The sequence below is a fragment of the Echinops telfairi genome, unplaced genomic scaffold, assembly GCF_000313985.2.
Source record: "Echinops telfairi isolate 266 unplaced genomic scaffold, ASM31398v2 ScPeMD7_70;HRSCAF=299, whole genome shotgun sequence".
Taxonomy (NCBI): Eukaryota; Metazoa; Chordata; class Mammalia; order Afrosoricida; family Tenrecidae; genus Echinops; species Echinops telfairi.
The window spans coordinates 65,564,613-65,580,454 of record NW_022103968.1 but is presented as its reverse complement, the minus strand read 5'-3'; the positions used below and the strand labels follow the sequence as shown (position 1 = coordinate 65,580,454).

General features: G+C 40.1%; 1 protein-coding gene and 1 non-coding gene across 2 annotated transcripts in view; both read left to right on the top strand.

The window, feature by feature from the left end:
• The window catches only part of CFAP70 (cilia and flagella associated protein 70), a 113,406-nt gene that overhangs the window by 21,573 nt on the left and 75,991 nt on the right, over positions 1 to 15,842 (top strand). Inside the window, exons 7-8 of the mRNA XM_004701413.2 lie at positions 6,484 to 6,666; positions 11,789 to 11,883. Of these exons, the coding sequence (XP_004701470.1) occupies positions 6,484 to 6,666; positions 11,789 to 11,883 (278 nt within the window). The remainder of the gene's footprint in view (positions 1 to 6,483; positions 6,667 to 11,788; positions 11,884 to 15,842) is intronic.
• Positions 9,289 to 9,453, top strand: LOC115870052. The gene has a single exon (XR_004046521.1). It is a non-coding gene; the product is annotated as a U1 spliceosomal RNA (small nuclear RNA).

Here is a 15,842-nt window from a genome sequence, read left to right as displayed (position 1 = left end):
CTAAGTCGAACATATATTTGGGGGAGATGACTTGGGAGAAATCTTTCTGTTTCCCACACACTGTGAGGCTTGATTGTGGGCCCAAGTAAGATGAGCTCCTCCACAACAACTGTAATCTTCTCTCTGTTTGTCATGATGTTACCGACTCCTTCAGTTGTGAGGAATTTGGTTTTGGTTACATTGAGTTGTACTTCAACCTTGAGCTTGATGAAGTCCTTGATCTTCATCAGTAAGTACCTTAGGCCTTCTCACTTTCAGCAAGAAAAATTCCAGATAAGAATCAGGATCAGTGTAAAGTCAATTTTTATGAGGTGAAGGTTAGACACACTCCCACTCTCCCTTTTTTTCACCATTATGACACCAGCTATTCTTAGCACTCTCTACTTCTCTGCAGGGTTCAATCATTCATTGCAATGGCCACACAGAATTCACAGTCAAATGGCTTATAGGGAAGTAACGTGGGACAAAATTATGTGGGACAAGTCAGGAGAGACCAGTCCCTGGAGAAGGACATCATGCTGTGCAGCAACAAAAGAGGAGGATAGATTGACACAGTGGCTGCATCAATGGCCCAGAAATAAAGCACCATTGTGAGGAGGCTCAGGACCAGGCAGTGTTTTGTTCTGTCATACATGGGTTCACTGGAATTGACTCAATGGTACCTAACAACAACACACAACGGAAGGAGCCAGTGGTTAGGAGTTGGCTGTAAGATCAGCAGTTTGAAACCACCAGCAACCCGATGTTCAGGGCATTTGGGGTTTGTTTGTTTGGGAGCAGGCTACAACTTGGGCTGAGGATCAATTTGAGGGAACAGGAATAACTTGGGATTCGGATTAGGAAGCACATAGTGTGATTTAGAAGGCTCCTGTGAGGTGAAGAGCACATCCCTGCATTCTTCGGTGAAGGATAGATTCCAAGCAGAACATCTTTCTTTTCTTTTTTTTTTTTTCATCGTGGAAGTCTTTATTATTCTTTGCTGTCTTTGTTTTGTTTTGTTTTGTTTTTAACATTTTATTAGGGGCTCATACAACTGTTATCCCAATCCATACACACATCAATTGTGTAAAGCGCATTTGTACATCGTTTCTCAAAACATTTTCTCTCCATTTAAATCCCCGACATTAGGTCCTCATTTTTCCCCTCCCTCCCCCAGAACATCTTTCACAGCTGCTCTCTGTCCATTGCAGTTCTCTCTACTTTGCAAGCAGGTCCTTCTAAACCATGTTTGCAGGCAGGCCTCTCAGCTGTGTATTCACCCTTTCAGCTGTTCATGACCTCTCTGTCTTCAGCCTGCCTGCCAACTACTGGCCCACCTCACAGTCAGTGTAGCAGCTTGCTCAGCTTCAAATCTCGTAGCTTACTGTTGTTTCTGCCCCACCTACTTCTGGTCGCCTTGCTGCCTGCTCTCTGCTACTAGGTTCTCTTTGCCACTGGGTCCCTTCCTAGCACCCCACCATCTTCAATGCTATAGCCTTTGGCCTGAATCATTACTCTTCTAGGAGGTCCCTCTTGTAGGCATCCCAGGTCCAAATCACTGTGCGCCACGTTCGTCAAGGCCATGGGGTTCCCTCCTTGTTTACTCTTCTGCCTTTCCCGCTAAAAGAACTGTGCGGTTGGCTCCTTAGATACACTGCATGAACTGACCAATCCCTTTCGTGGACCACAAGTCAGCCTTATTTGGTGAATTTTCAAGCCATATTAAAGTGACTAATGTCTTACAAGATTCTGCTCCAGCCAATCATTTTTTGAGCATCACAAGTTCATGAACTGTCGCGCTACCTGGGCAGGCTCTCAAGTGGAGTTCCCAAAGAACTGGGGCAAAAGGTAACAAGCCCTCTGGGCTTAGGGGAACAAGTTTCCTAAGCTGCTTTTCTGAAGAACCAAGGCTTTATTTCACTACACTCCTCCCCCAGAAGATTCGCCTTATTATTCTATATTTATGTCTATTCATTCCTCAAGGACTTTGCAAAATTAATTTGCTCCACTTTGATTAAAGTTTAACATTATTTCCCATTAACTTTATATATTCTTGGAGCCATAACTTCTTCTCTAAAATGTGTTTTAATGCTCTGAATATATAATTGAAGAACTTGAACATCTGTCTCTATTTGATTGTAAGCTTCCTGAAGGCAAAGACCAATTTCTTAGTTCTTTTATAATTCTCATTAATAGCACTTATCAAAGTAATAATTTATATGATTAATTAAACTGTGATAACTGTATTTCCAAATATTTTATGTTAAAACACTTACATAAAAAATACTTTTACTAAGTACTTAGGTACATGCATTATTTCCTTAGAATAAACTACTAGAAGTAGAATTACTGTCAAAATGTACTTAGTGTTTAGTCATTTGTAATGATTTTTAGGAACACCTTTGTCACACTGTTTTTAGAAAAGTTGGATCAATTTATGCTTTATTAATAATGATGTTTCCTTCCCCTTTACTACATTGCCAAAGCTTTTAAAACTCTTGGTCCATCTACTGAGTAAACAAGAGGGTTTTATTTTGTGCTTCATTACTAGATAAGTTGAACTTTTCCTTTAAAAATTTTTTTTATTTGTATTTTTCACATTTGGCATAAGTATCCTTTGATTTTCTTTATAGCTGATTTATAAGAAATCTTTCGATAGTAAGACATGTCATCCACCTTTTCTCTACTGTAATTTACTTTCTATGTTATTTTAATTTGTATGGATACAAAGGTTAGGCAATAGAAGTTTGTTTCTGCCCTACAGCTTGTCTATTTACTGCCGTGGTTAGGATTTTCAGTTTCCACCCAGTCTTTGGTGACTGCAGTTTCAGACACTTAAGTCGAAGTCTAGAAGCTAGCCTGCCCTGCAGACATATGAGGGCCTCAAAAGTTCGTGGAAAATTGGAATGAAAAGATCCGGCTTTAGTTATAGATGCATTTATATTTACGTCATTTATCTTCAGCCTGTCTTTCCAAATTTCTTCTTTTTATACTACCTGTCTCCAAGTCTAATTTTAGTATTTCCCAAAAATATTGGAAGTTTTTTCTACATTTGCACATTTAGTAATTGCCTGGAATATCCTTCTTCCTTAACCTCACCAGGATGAAATCTTTTACAGAACATTTTTATTTAAAGTATCTCCAGTTTGGTTTTTCATAAATTTAGTTGTGATTAAAAAAAATTTTTTTTTAGTTGTGATTTAGGTGGAAGTTTACAGAACACATCATCAGTTTTCTAATCAGTTTCAATCAGAACACATAATCAGTTTTCTACACTCAACAATTAATACACATTTTGTGTGAACTTATCCACTGTGGTCCCCTCCACGCGTCCTATTACCTCCAGTCTCTCCTGTCCCCCTTCTTCCTCCTTTCCTACCTTTCTGGCCGTAGACAATTTGTTTTGCAGCACGAGGCTGGGTTCCATTCCAGACTTGAAGGGGATGACCCAGGGCCATAGTTGTGAAGGTCCCTAGTCTTCCTCTCCGTGAAGATTTTAAAGCCTGGTAACTTTGATGATTTTGAATTCTAGTCCACATTGTGGTCCCCGTTTATCTAGGACTGTCTAATATGATCCCCTTCAGAGCAGTTGATGCTCAGTGGTAACTCGGCACCATCGAGTTCTTCTGGTCTGAGAGTTGTGAAGACTGATGTTGGCATAATACATGAACCTGCTGAGCTCCTTGTTTTAAGATGTCTTTAATTTTTATCATTCTCCTTTCCTCTGGAGAGGGAAAATACCAACATTTGCACATTAGATGGCTGCTCATGAGTAGCCCAGTTGCTTAGTTGCTACTCACCAACGTAAGATGTAGAGCATTGTCTTTGTGGACTATGTTATGCTAGTTGACCCTGGTGCTCCCTGAGATTATGGTTCTGAGTTCCTAGAGCAGTGGTTCTCAACCTTCCTCATGCCGCGACCCTTTCATACAGTTCCTCATGTGGTGGTGACCCCCAGCCATAAAATTATTTTTGTTGCTACCTCATAACTGTAATTTTGCTACTGTTATGAATCAGGTGACCCCTGTGAAAGGGTCATTCGACCCCCAAAGGGGTCATGACCCACAGGCTGAGAATTGCTGCCCTAGACTGAGCAATTCATTCCCTCAAAGTATTTGGTTATATAAAAATATGTTTTCATAACTTTGCCTCTGTATGGGCCACATCATTCGTGGATATATTTGTAGCAGAGTTAAATACCTATATAGAAATATCCTCTGTCAAAGGTATGTATGTTCATGGGCATACTCCCACTCTCCTTTCCACACCTGTTCAACTTGGGTGTCTCTCCAGTCGATCCAAGCATTGACTTATTGGTCACCACATTACAGGCTTATATATAAAACATTATTTGCCTCTAACTCATGCAAACTTCCCAGTGTCTTCCCCAGCCTCCAATATTTTTTCCCCTAACTTCCTTCCTCTTCACCAGTTAGCTACCCTATTGCCTCTGACTTTCCCTCTTTCTTTTTCCCTCCCACCACTGGGAGGGAAATTATTAAAGAGTATCTTTTTCAGTGTGAAGTATGAAAACCCTTTCTAGGCTTTTTATAACAGTTTTCTCATACAATATTTGTCCTTGACTAATTTTACTCAGCATCATGACCTGCAGGTTGAACTCAGATGAAATCTTACCTAGGCTTTAGGGCAAGCTCAATTAGAGTCCTCCTTTTGGAATCTTGGGTGATATATACACAAAAATCACTGTTCTTATTGATTTTCAGCTGTTTTTCTTGAATAAGTACCCTTCCCATTTTTGAAACCTTTCAGTTAATTTCTAGAGTTCTGAAAGTAGATCTTGACTGCGTTTCTCATTGATTTTATGAAGGGGTGGGTTTTCAGAGCTCTTCACCCTGCCATTCCAGAAGTCCCTCTCCTTCACAAAAGTCTTTGAAAGTTAACCCCAAGAACTAGAGTTGTTAAGTTTTAAGCTATCGGATTTTAATTTTATTAAGAACTACAAAGTCATTGTCCATAGTCATACTAATTTATACTTCCAAGCAGCATTTAAGAATATTGTTGATGGGAAAGATAGTGAACCAGCAGGCATGCTACCCCGACCCTCTATAACAAAGACATGAGACCAAATGAAACCGATATGGATGATGGCACTAAGCTCTAAGCTCCGGAGGAAAGGGCAGAGAATTGACTTGAATCCTGACTAGGAGAGGAGATACACAGAATAGGTGAACTGCCAGCACACCATTCTGAACTTTCACAAGCAGAATTCTATAAAGACAGTGGCCTGACCGCACAGGCACCCCCGCCGGTAGCTGGCAGCAAGAAATTAACACCGCCTATAAAGCCTAGCCATACCTGTACTTCCTGCAACCCCACCCACTAGGTGAGTGCTGTACCTGTTGCTGTGTCATCTGATCAATGATAGCGGCCAAGATCAGACAAATTCATCCTCAACTCTGCCACACAAGCCATGAACCAGAGACTGTACACACACTCACAGTCTTTAGCACACCCACCAGGAGTGTACCTAATCATCAGTTAAGATTAATACAATATCACCAGAACGTCTCTGAGACTACAGAACAATAACTCTAGTGAGGTATACCCATCTTAGAATAAGCAACCAAAAGGCTTGCATTTCCCCAAGGACAAATTCAGGAAAGCTGGAAACGAAGGGGAATGGAACTGGAAACGCATGGAGAAAGAGGGATAAGTGATGTTACTCTGTGGGGATTGTAGTCAATGGAGTGAAACAAAATGTGTATGAATTATTAAATGGAGAACTGATAAGTTCGTAAACTTTCACCCAAGTTACAAAGTTTAAAAGACATACCGTTTCCTTTCACATTCTTACCAATACTTGACATTAGACTTAAATTTTGCCCGTCTAATGGTTTGACATGGTATTTTACTATTTTAATTTTCACTTTATAGATTATTAGTGCTATGCATATATATATAGGCTCTTTTAAATGTTGGATTTAAACTTTTTTCTTTTTCTTTAAATTGCCTGTGTATTTTTAACCATTTCCATTACAAATATGTTTGAAAAACTATAAGATATAAAGGTACCTATTATTAGCCTTTTGTCAGATTTAAATTTGATCTGAAAGATAATTTTTAAAGGTAAGTCATGAATATCATATAAACATAAAATGACAAAGTGTTTAATATTTTATTTAAGTATTTAATGAAAAATTCAGTCAAATGTAAAAACTAGCTCAACGGAGAAGCTGAGGCAATATTAGGAGTTGCTAATATTTTAGAACTGTTCAGTAGCCACAGAGAAATAATCAGTTATATTTCATGGACAGATATATTTGCATATTTACAGACAAGAATGATTTGTATTAGCAGAGTTCTACAATGAGAGTGTGAGCTCAAAGGCAATGGAGGCCACAGGCCACTCTACACCAATAGATGATCGTGGAAGGGTCTGTTAGATAGTCGCCAGTCTTCCATTGAGAACATATTTCAGTCATTTTGTGTCCATTTAAAAACATTTGACATTTTCTTCTTGGTGTCTGGGATTTATTTCTGTAGAAAGATTACCCAATGCTGTTCAAGAATGGGATTCTGAAGATTGGAGGGGAACGAGAACCTGTCCCTCGGCCCAAAAAATGGCCGATTGCCAATATTCTGGCGCCAGGTGCGAATAACATTCCTGACGCTTTCATTGTGGGTGGCCCCTACGAGGAAGAAGAAGGAGAACTCAACCACCCTGAGGTAAAAGAGGCTGCCCTTTGTAGCTGTGGCGACAAACTCAGTACACTGCCAGATGTGAATTCCTGTAATTTATGCATATTACCTGTTAAGATAAAACAATTGCATGGCAAAATAATTCTTTCTAAAAAAAAAATTCTTTCTGTAAGCCTGCTGACAATGCCTACCAACAGCTTAAGTCTAGCAAACAAAATACTTTTATGTAAATCAAACTTGCTCTTTATTTTATTTTAAATTTATTTATTTAAAAATAGGTGATAAAGTCATCACAGTTCAAGATATACTCATAAAATGACAGACAAGCACTATGGCATCATGTGTTGCCTAGTTCCTTCTCAGCTGTTTACCCTGGTAGTCACCTGCATTGTTAGTTTCCTCCAGAGACTTTCTGTGCATATAAAAGCAAATACATGCAGTCAGAGGAAGCCTCAGGAACAGAAGCATTTAAAAGCTTCCTTATAATAGCCAGGCACCATCAGCTTTCTTCACCACATTTGCTTAAGTACACATTTGTCTTCAGCAATCCTGTCGGGAAGGTGTGTATCATGGAATGCCAATTTAATAGAACAAAGTGTTCTTGCACTGAGCAAGTACTTGAGTGGAGGTCCAATGTCCATGTGCTGCCTTAATACTAAACTTATAAATATATGCACATAGATCTATTTCCCCATCATCCTATATAAAGATATAGCGTCTGGGGTCTTAAAGGCTTGCAGGTAAACAAGCAGCCATCTAGCTCAGAAACAACAAAGCCTACATGGAAGAAGCACACCAGCCTGTGTGACCACGAGGTGTCAAAGATACCAAGTTTCAGGCATCAAAGAACAAAAAATCATATCATTGTAAATGAGGGGAAGTGCAGAGCTGAGACCCAAAGCCCATCAGGTCGCTGGGAGGATACGAGCCAGTCAGCATGCAGTGTAGCAACACTGAAACATACAACTTTCCTCTAGTTCTTTATACTTCCTCCCCACCACTGTCATGATCCCAATTCTACCTTACAAATCCGGCTAGACCAGAGGATGTTCACTGGTACAGATAGGAACTGGAAATACAGGGAATCCAGGACAGATGATCCCTTCAGGACCAGTGCTGAGAGTGGCGATACAGGGAGGGTGGAGGGAGGGTGGGCTGAAAGGGGGCACTGATTATAAGGATCTACATATAACCTCCTCCCTCGGGGGACAGACAACAGAAAAGTAGGTGAAGGGAGACGTCGGACAGTGTAAGATATGACAAAATAATAATTTATAAATTCTCAAGGGTTCATGAGAGGGGGGAGAATGGGGAGGGAAGGGAAAAAATGAGCTGATGCCGAGGACTTAAATGGAGAGCAAATATTTTGAGATGATAGCAACGAATGTACAAATGTGCTTGACACAATTGATGTATGTATGGATTGTGATGAGTTGTATGAGCCCCCAATAAAATGATTAAAAAAAAAACAACCTTAGGGGATCCATGGAGAGCAATAAATTGCAATCTTTAGACCTATCTTAATCATTTATCTGATAATAATTGATAAAATATTAAAGAAGATAAATTAATCCTGTATAACAAAAATACTATTTGAAGTAAAATATTTAAACAAAGATTTTAATGTGTTTGAATAAATAAACCTATAGCCTCCCCCCAAAAGCGTCCTTATACCGAGTGCAAAGGAGTCAGACTTTAGAAGGACTGGCTCACCAAATGAAAAACAGTAAACATTTGACAGAAACAACACAAGATGACCAAGGCCATCAAGTTTACATTTGTCCATTCATGGTGGGAAACATAACTTTTTCTTTTAAATATCAGATTTCCAACGGTCAAAAGGTATCTTCAGGTGCCAGCAGAGTAAAAGTCAGGGATAAAATTATCTTTCTTTAGAGAATTCAGATTTATAGGAAATGTGCAGGGAAGACCCTGCTTTGTTGCTTTGCTTCAGGTATTAATTTTTAAAACAATGGCATGCAAAGTACTTAATCTCAGTGGAAGGGAGGAGACAGTGTCCGTGTTTGCTGCATACACACATTCTTTTCCCATCGTTTTTTACACAGCTGGTAGCCCTGTAGGCACATTTTTTTGCAACTTGCTTTTTTCCATTCTGGAAAATTTCTCATATCATACTATAAAATTTCTCATATCATACTATAAAAAATATTCTCATTTTCCTTATTTACATTTGCTATGTACTACGTCATTTTACTTAACAAGTCTCATATTGGTGGATATTTAGGTCAAAATGAAATCTTTTTTTCCACATATATTTTTTTAAATCACTTTATTGGGGGCTTGTACAGCTCTTATCACAATCCATACATACATCATTTGTGTAAAGCACTTGATAACTTACAAATTATTATTATTTTTCCATGTCTTGCACTGACCAATGTCTCCCTTCACCCACTTTTCTGTTGTCCAACCCCCTTGGGGGAAGTTATTATCATTGCGATCGTTTCCCCCTCTCTCCTCTCTCTTTCCCCTTCCCCTCCTGATATCACTACTCTCATTATTGGTCCTGAGGGTTTATCTGTCCTGGATCCCCTGTGTTTCCAGCTCTTATCTGTACCAGTGTACATGCTCTGGTCTAGCCGGATTTGTAAGTTAGAATTGGGGTCATGATAGTGGGGGGAGGAAGCATTAAAGAACTAGAGGGCATACTTACCGTGATCACAAAGGTGGTTTTCCCAGGGTGAGGCTTATCCATTGCACTCCAGATGTGCTGACCCCTGTGATTTCCCCAAATGTGGGAAACTCGACTGCATAATTTGTGGTAGTGGGGGACTGTTTTCGCGCTCTCCCCTTAAAAAAAAAAAAAAACTAGAGGAAAGTTGAATGTTTATCAGTACTGCACTGCACCCTGACTGGCTCGTCTCTTCCTTGTGACCCTTCTGTAAAGGACTGTCCAATTGTCTACAGATGGGCTTTGGGTCTCCATTCTGCACTCCCCCTCATTCACATATTCACTTTGGTATGATTTTTGTTCTGGGTCCTTGATGCCTGATACCTGACACCTCATGATCACACAGGCTGCTGTGCTTCTCACATGTTTTTCCACATATTTTTTTGTACATGTTATCCAAAGGCATTGAAAACAAAAACAAAAACTCATTGATTCTGACTCATAGTGACCCTAGGATAAAGTCGAACTGCCCCTTAAGGTTTCTGAGTCTGTCAATCATTAAGGGAGCAGACAGCCTTATCTTGGCCTGGGAAGAGCATGGTAGAGTCAAACTGCTGGCCTTGTGAGTCCAAAATTTAATCTACTACTCTACTAGAACTGAGGGCACAAAACATAGTGAGAATCATTTGTAACTGTGTATGTGGACATTAGTGGAAACATTAAAACAGATTGTAAAATAAGGATGGTTGAATTTTATTCACTTTTTGTAATTTTTCACTATACAGAATGTATAGGAAAGCATATACCAGTTCAATGATCTCTCCCTGTACAGTTTAGTGGTATTGGCTGCATTCTGTGAGTTGTGCAATCATCCTACCTGTCCTATCTAAGATTTCTCTTCACTGTGCTCCCAATTTTCCGGTCTAAACTTTCAAGTGGCTATGGTCAATTAGATCCCATATATATAGATCTAAAAGAGCATAATGCTCAAGGTAGACATTCTTTTTTTTTTAATCATTTTATTAGGGGCTCATGCAACAACACAATCCGTACATATATCCATTGTGTCGAGCACATTTGTACATATGTTGCCATCATTGTTATCAAAGCATTTTTTTTCTACTTGAGCCCTTGGTATCAGCTCCTCATTTTCTTCCTCCCTCCCTCTCTCATGAATCCTTGATGATTTATAAATTATTATTATTTTTTCATGTCTTGCACTGTCCAGTGTCTCCCTTTATCCCTTGTCTGTTGTCCATCGCCCTGGGAGGGGGTTATACATAGGACATTGTGATGGGTTCGCCATTTCTTCCCCCACCTTCCTCTTGCCCTTCTGGTATGGCTCCTCTCAATATTGGTCCCGAGGAGTTTATCTGTCCTGTATTCCCTGTGTTTCCAGCTCTTTTCTGTACCCATGTACATGCTCTGGTCCAGCTAGATTTGTAAGGTAGAATTAGGGTCATGGTAATGGTGGGGAGGAAGCATTAAAGAACCAGAGGAAAGCTGTATGTTTCATCAGTGCTACACTGCACCCTGACTGGCCCATCTTCTACCCACAACCCTTCTGTAAGGGGATGTCCAATTGCTTACAGATTGGCTTTGGGCCTCCATTCCACACTCCCCCCTCATTCACATTATGATTTTTTGCTCTGGGTCTTTGATGCCTGATACTTGGTCCCATCGACACCTCATGATCACACAGGCTGGTGTGCTTCTTCCATGTGGACTTTGTTGTTTCTCAGCTAGATTGTCCCTTGTTTATCTTCAAGTCTTTAAGACCCCAGATACTATATCTTTTGATAGCCAGGCACCATCAGCTTTCTTCACCACATTTGCCTATGCACCCATTTGTCTTCAGCGATCATATGAGGAAGGTGACCATCTCAGAGTGCCGGATTATTAGTGCAAAGTGTTCTTGTGTTGAGGGAGTACTTGAGTAGTTAAGATAAACTATTGTTTGGTTTTAAGAAGACTAAAGGGAATTTTATTGGGGGGGGTCAAGGTTTAAAGATTATGTTTGTGGCTGAATTACTTTTATATATCTGACTCTTAATAATTCAAGTGAAAGAGAAAGAGCTAGCAATAATTAAGAAGTACCATGCAATGTTTTTTTTCCTCATCACTGTGGTTAATGAAAACTCAAACCATCCTTAATTTTATTATGTTAATTATCCTGAACCTTTTGAAAAAGCAGTTCTCAATCTTGACTACACATTAGAATCATCTGGAAAGCTTTACAAGAATGATAATTTCTAAGCCCACTCAGCCCATGCGTTAAGAAATTATGTTTAATACCGTATCAAATCCTAGTCAGTGATAAAGTTTTTAGAAACTCCAGATGATTTGAATAAGCATTTAGCGTTGAGAATCACTGATTAAGGTTATGTGAGTGAATGTTGGGGACGTACTACTACTAGAAAAGTATCCTGATTAAATCCATTAAAAGAATACCCCCTATATAGAGCGGATGATACACTTATCACAGAGAGAGAACAGAGTTTCTACCTTATTTTACAGGACAAGGAATTTAGGAACCAAGCAGAGTGCATAAAGAAAAGGATTGTTTGGGACCTGGAAAGTCGCTGTTACCTTGATCCTACTGCAGTGGCCAGGTAGGATGAGGAAGAGATTATGTCTAACCAACAGAGACACTGTTGTTGGGTAACTGTGGATCTGTTTTCACTCATGGTGACCCATGTGAAAGAGTCTCATCCACATGGGTTTTCTTGGCTGTAGTTTTCATGGAAGCAGATCACCAGGCATTTTTTCTGTCGGGTTGCTGAGTAGGTTCAAATGGCAAATGTTACCCTATCAAAGGAAATAAGGGTAAAGAAATGAAAGATGCATGGAAATAAGTAGTCCAGTGGGCCACATGAACATCAGTCTCCTTGACGAAGAACTAGATGGTGTCCACCTACCACCACCAGCTGCTCTGAAAGGAGCTCACTAGAGGCCCAGGATAGAGTGGGAGAAGAATGTGGAACAAAAGTCAAACTCATCAAAAAGACCAGGCTTACTGGTCAGACAGAAACCAGTGGAACTCTTGAGACTAAGGTCCTTACCCACCTTTCAGGTCTGGAAATGAACTCGCTCTCAAGGCTCCATCATCAGCCAAACCATAGCCTGTTCTGTAAAAGGAACAATAAGACTAGTGAGGTATGCTTGCTTTAGAATAGTTGGCCATTGTAGATCAAAAGGGCAGAACTTACCTAAGGACAAAGTTCAGAAGACTTGGGAAAGAAGGGGCATGGAACCAGGGAGGAAGTGGGCTAAGTGATGTTACATTGTAAAGATTGCAATCCATAAGGTGAAACAAAGATGTATTGTTGAGTGGAAATGTATTATTGAATAGAAATGTATGTATTATGAATGGAAACCTAATCACCCTGTAAACCTTCACAGGGTGTACAATAAAATGTTAGAAACAAAAGCTCTCCAACCTTTGGTTAGCAACCAAGTTCTTAACTGGTGATGCTACCAGGAATTCTCAACAAAGACTATAAACCAAACTCACTGCTGCCGAATTGATTCTGATGCGTAATTTTCTTGTGTTTGCACTATTTTACTGAAAGATGGACATTATAAATTGGGATAGTGAGAGTTTCAGTGTGAAGTTTTCAGTTAATCTTGGTGGAAGCTAGACTATGTTTAATATTTTGTAGCTATAGTTGTCAGAGGCTTTAGTTTCTTTCTTGTTCCCCCACCCCCCTGTTGTTTATGGAAGGAGCCCTGGCAGGGTCGCAGTTACACATTGGCCTTCAAGGTTAGCAGTTCAACCACCCACTGCTCCATGGGAGAAAGACAGACTTTTGCTCCTACACAGACGTCCAGTCTTGGAAACCCACGGGTTAGTTCTGTCCTGCCCTTTAGAGTCGCTATGAGTTGGCATTAACTCAGTGGCAGAAGAATCTGGTTTTAGTTTTCTTATTGTCTTTGGATTTTACTAAAAACTGCTTCTTATATCAATTCTGTTTTGCACCTCTCTACATTGTAATAAATTGTATTTGCATTGGACCTCGGTTGATGGTAAGGTGTTGGGAAAGGCAAGTGTTTCATATTCTCTTATGATTTTTAATATGCTGTAGTTGTCTCCAGAAATATTTCATAGCCATTTAAAAAATAATTTCATTTTAGTAAAATATGAGGAGGTACCCAAAAAACCCAGGAAAGCTCCCTTCTGCTAGTTGGAGCTTTTGTAGTACCGTTTTTACCCTGCTAGGTAAGTATCGAGCAACTCTCACTGAGTTAGTGCACCCAGTGGCGTTGCCTGGGAAGGTTCTCTCCGGTCACAGTGAATTTTTTCATGAAATCAGTTTCACTCGAACCTTGTTTTTTGTGATGGCCAATTTAAGAGAACAGTGTATGGCTTTGAAATTTTGTTTCCTGCTCGGGAAAAATGCTGCAGAAACTGTTGTGATGTTGAACACAGCTTACAAGGACAGCACTATGGGAAAAACTCAAGTGTACAAGTGGTCTTCTTATTTCAAAAAAGATGAAATGTCAATTGATGACAAACCTCATTCTGGATGTCTGTCAACTTCCCGAACAGATGAAAATGTGGACTCATAATGCATTTGGAGTTTGTTCCACAAGGTCAGACTGTTAATCAAAGTTTCTATTTAGAGGTTCTGAAAAGATAGTGTAACAGTGTGTGACAAAAAAGACCTGACTTGTGGCAGATGGAGACTGGTTTTGCTGCCACGACAGTGCACTTGCTCATGCAGCCATATCAGTGCGCCAGTTTTTGGCAAAAAGGATAGGGTCTCCAGATTTGTTGGAATTCTTTCAAATCTCTAGGTCACCAAAATTCATGTCTGATTCTGTTGGAGTCTAGAAGATACTAACTTCATTAACAAATTTAAAAGAGATGACTCTAATAGTAACTCCAATTACAGTTACCAGAGGTCCTAGTGAAGGTTTGATCCATGGGAACCAAGACTTTACCTACTCCCACCAGGATTCTCCTTAATTTCTTACGTAGAACTTTGGATGGATCTAGTCAACCAGTTTAGCTATTGTTTTTAGACTAGTCTTTACTCGGTGAGAAGTGTCACCCAGAACAACAGGAGGTGTTGGCAATGGCATGTATACCACCTTCTCTTTTCAGGATCACCTCGAGCAAGTCTGTGAGCAGTGACCTGCCCTGGCAGCAACAGTAAGGACATTTGTTGGGTCCTGCTTGCATTTCTAGTGGCATTGGCCAATAAGTGAAAGGTCACTATGAAATTTGTGATGGAATCAAAGGCAACTACTAATTTAGGTCATAATAATATAATTCCTGCCATATTCAAGCCAAGGCTCTTGTATGCACTGGATTAAACCCATACAGATTCATTCCTTTGAGGTCCATGTTGGAAACGTCTCCCTTTGTCCAATTGCTAAAGGATCATAAACACTGAAGGAAAGGATTCATTATCAGTAAAGGGAAAGTGAGATACCCAAAGGTACAAGTCATTGAAAGAGGGTCCAGATATTTGTCAGCAAAAGCATACTGGGGGGTCAAGGAGGGGCACAAACACATACAAAAACATGTGTCCCAGGGGTGCACATATGACCTCTAGAGCTGAAATCGAGGAAGTACAGGTGACATTGAGCCGTTCAATGGGAGGGAGTGATTGCAATAAGGGAGATAAGAAGAGACCCCTTCAGTAAGAAGGGATTTCAGTCCTTGACACAGGTCAAAATTAGATATTGCTTATTCCTCCCAGACTGCCACTACCAGTCATACTCATAAAGTCAGTGTCTCTTAATGCTCCCCCACTAAGGCTCGTAAAGAAAAATTAAGAGGTAAACACGAAGAATGTTCCGAGGAAACTCTGACTTTTAAAGGGGACCAATCACTCAGCATAAATGGTCAAGGAGTTATAGTGGAGTTTATCATAGAGCTTGGCCCCTAGGGACTTGGAGAGGCTTTGCATCCCTGCACCCCAGACCTCTTGTGGTACCCTTGTCCAGAGACCCAAACCTAAGAGGCTATTCAGTCATTGTTGGGGGAGTGTGATCATTCTGTCTTTCTTGATGCCTTCCACTGATAAGGGAATGTCTCATCTGCCCTTCACCTGCCTTTGTGCTGGAGAGGGATGTGGGGAAGCAGGTCTCCTTTGTGTTAGGATTCCTGACGTCATCACCTTTCCTCCCTTTGTCCGCCTCTGTCTAGCTAAGACCAGTTCGTTGGGTTTTGCTTTCTTCAGCGCTTTTCTTGTTGTAAGGAGAGGAGTGAGGACCTCCCAGCCCTTTCTTCATTTGCTGGAGTTGAACTGATTATGATTAGTTTTGCTCTATTTTGGCAGTAGAAATAAATATAGTTTGTACTATTCGCATAATTATTTGATTATTTCTTTACCACAAATCACTAGCTGTGGAATTTCTGAGTCAAAGGTTATGAACATTTTAAAGGCTTTGATTCATATCACCAAGTTGCTAATACCAGAATTATGTTCTTGCCTTAACTAAGAGAAGATCCACTCTGGTAGACATAGCGGCAACACTGAGAATTTCATTAGATGCCCATAGGACGAGTCAAGGAGTATCCTGCCAGGACATCCAACATCATACTTCCTTGCTCTTGCAT